Source organism: Furipterus horrens, unplaced genomic scaffold (assembly GCF_987537825.1).
Source record: "Furipterus horrens unplaced genomic scaffold, mFurHor1.1.pri manual_scaffold_12, whole genome shotgun sequence".
Taxonomy (NCBI): Eukaryota; Metazoa; Chordata; class Mammalia; order Chiroptera; family Furipteridae; genus Furipterus; species Furipterus horrens.
Window position 1 is genome coordinate 29,927,669 of NW_028327182.1, and position 1,653 is coordinate 29,929,321.

The 1,653-nt window shown below is 34.8% G+C and overlaps 1 protein-coding gene across 1 annotated transcript; it reads right to left on the reverse strand.

Moving 5' to 3' along the window:
* Positions 1-1,031: 1,031 nt before the first annotated feature.
* On the reverse strand, positions 1,032-1,403 carry LOC149995991 (large ribosomal subunit protein eL36). The gene has a single exon (XM_090258259.1). The coding sequence runs from the start codon at positions 1,378-1,380 to the stop codon at positions 1,063-1,065; it is 318 nt and encodes a 105-aa protein (XP_090114385.1). The 5' UTR covers positions 1,381-1,403; the 3' UTR covers positions 1,032-1,062.
* Positions 1,404-1,653: the final 250 nt, after the last annotated feature.

The following is a 1,653-nucleotide window of genomic DNA, read 5'->3' on the forward strand; positions in this document are numbered from 1 at the left end:
CAGAGGATGATACAGAAGAAGACAAAAAGGAAACACCAAACTGCTGAGATGAATTTTACCTAGTTCTTCTTCAGAATTGTGCTATTTTTTTCTTTCACATAGTTTTTTAATATTTATTTTTTCTTCACATATATTTCAATCAATTCATTGTTTTTGTCTTTTATTATTATGCTTTTTATTTAGATTATTTTATATTTATTTATTTATTTATTTTTTTATCTTAAATCTCACATTGTACTCTTTCCTCATCTTACCCCATCTTGCCTTCTTTGTAGATTTTTTATTTTTGTTTTAAATTTTATTTTCCCCTTTCTATACCTTGTTCCTATTCCTTACTTTTACTATTTCTCTTCCCTCTAACCTCTCAAAATCATTTATTTCCTTTAGTCAGCTCTCATTTATTTTCTCTTCCTTATAATATTCTTATTTTCTTTCCACCTTTATTAATTGTTATGTGTTTGGCATAGATATTGTGGTCATTGCTATTTTTCCTCAATTTTATTCGTAGTTTTTCACTATTTTTTAAAATTAAAATTTCATTGATTAATCGCCACCTGTCTTATTCCATTTTGTCTTCCCCCTGCCCTTGCTTATTTGAATTTGAATTTTATTTTATCCCTTTATTAGCCCTAATTATATTCCTTACTCTTACTGTTTCTTCTCCTTCTATCCTCTCAAAATAATTTACTTTACTGTAGCCATCTCATAGTCTCTTTTCTTTTTTATAATATTCTTATTCTTTTTCCACCTTCATTAATCATTGCTCACCTGTCATTGTTATTGACACTGTTGTTGCTTTTCTTCAATTTTGTTCCTATTGGTTCACTATGTTTTAAATTTTATTTCAAATCCTTATCATACTCTTCCTCTTTCTTATTCTATTTTACCATTGCCCTTCCCTTTTTACTTATGTTTTACATTTTATTTTCTCCCTTTATAATTCCTACCTTTATTATTTCTCCTCTTTCTTCCTTAAAAGTATCATTTTCCCCTTTACTAATTTCTTTTTTTTTTTTTTTTTTTTTTCTGAACAGGTTTTTATTATACAAGAGGGGATGGGGCTCAGTCCTTCTTGGCTGCTGCCTTCCTCATGGCTGCAAGGACATTGCTCAGCTCTTCTCTCTTCCTCTTGGCACGGATGTGTGTCCCCACCCTTTTCTTGATGAATTTCAGGGCTCTCTTGTCCTTAGAGACCTTGAGCAGCTCCATGGCGCGCCGTTCATAGGGGGCAAAGCCACACACCTCTCTGATCATGTCCCGCACGAACTTGGTGTGCTTGGTGAGACGCCCACGGCGGCGGCTGTGCCTCGGCTTGCTTACGTTCTTTGTCACCTTGTGGCCCTTGTTGAGGCCCACAGCCATGGGGTAGCGGAGAGCCATGGCTGCTCCTCTCCAATGGCTGCCGCGGCAGAAAAGCCCCTTTACTAATTTCATATTTTTCCTATCTTATAATATTCTTAATCTCTTTCCACTTTTATTACTCTTTACTCATTTGCTGTTGATATTTCTGATGTGGTAGGGAATACTTTTGCTAGTATAAGTATAGTTTTCTAAGTAGTTTTACATTGTTCTATGAATACCTATACAATAACATATAAGATGTGGTGGGGTTTGTGACTCTCAGTCAGCCAGCCAGAGGGGGAGAACCCAACA

Excerpts from the sequence above, each read along its gene's own strand:
- LOC149995991 (XM_090258259.1), bottom strand. The coding sequence starts at position 1,380 with ATGGCTCTCCGCTACCCCATGGCTGTGGGCCTCAACAAGGGCCACAAG.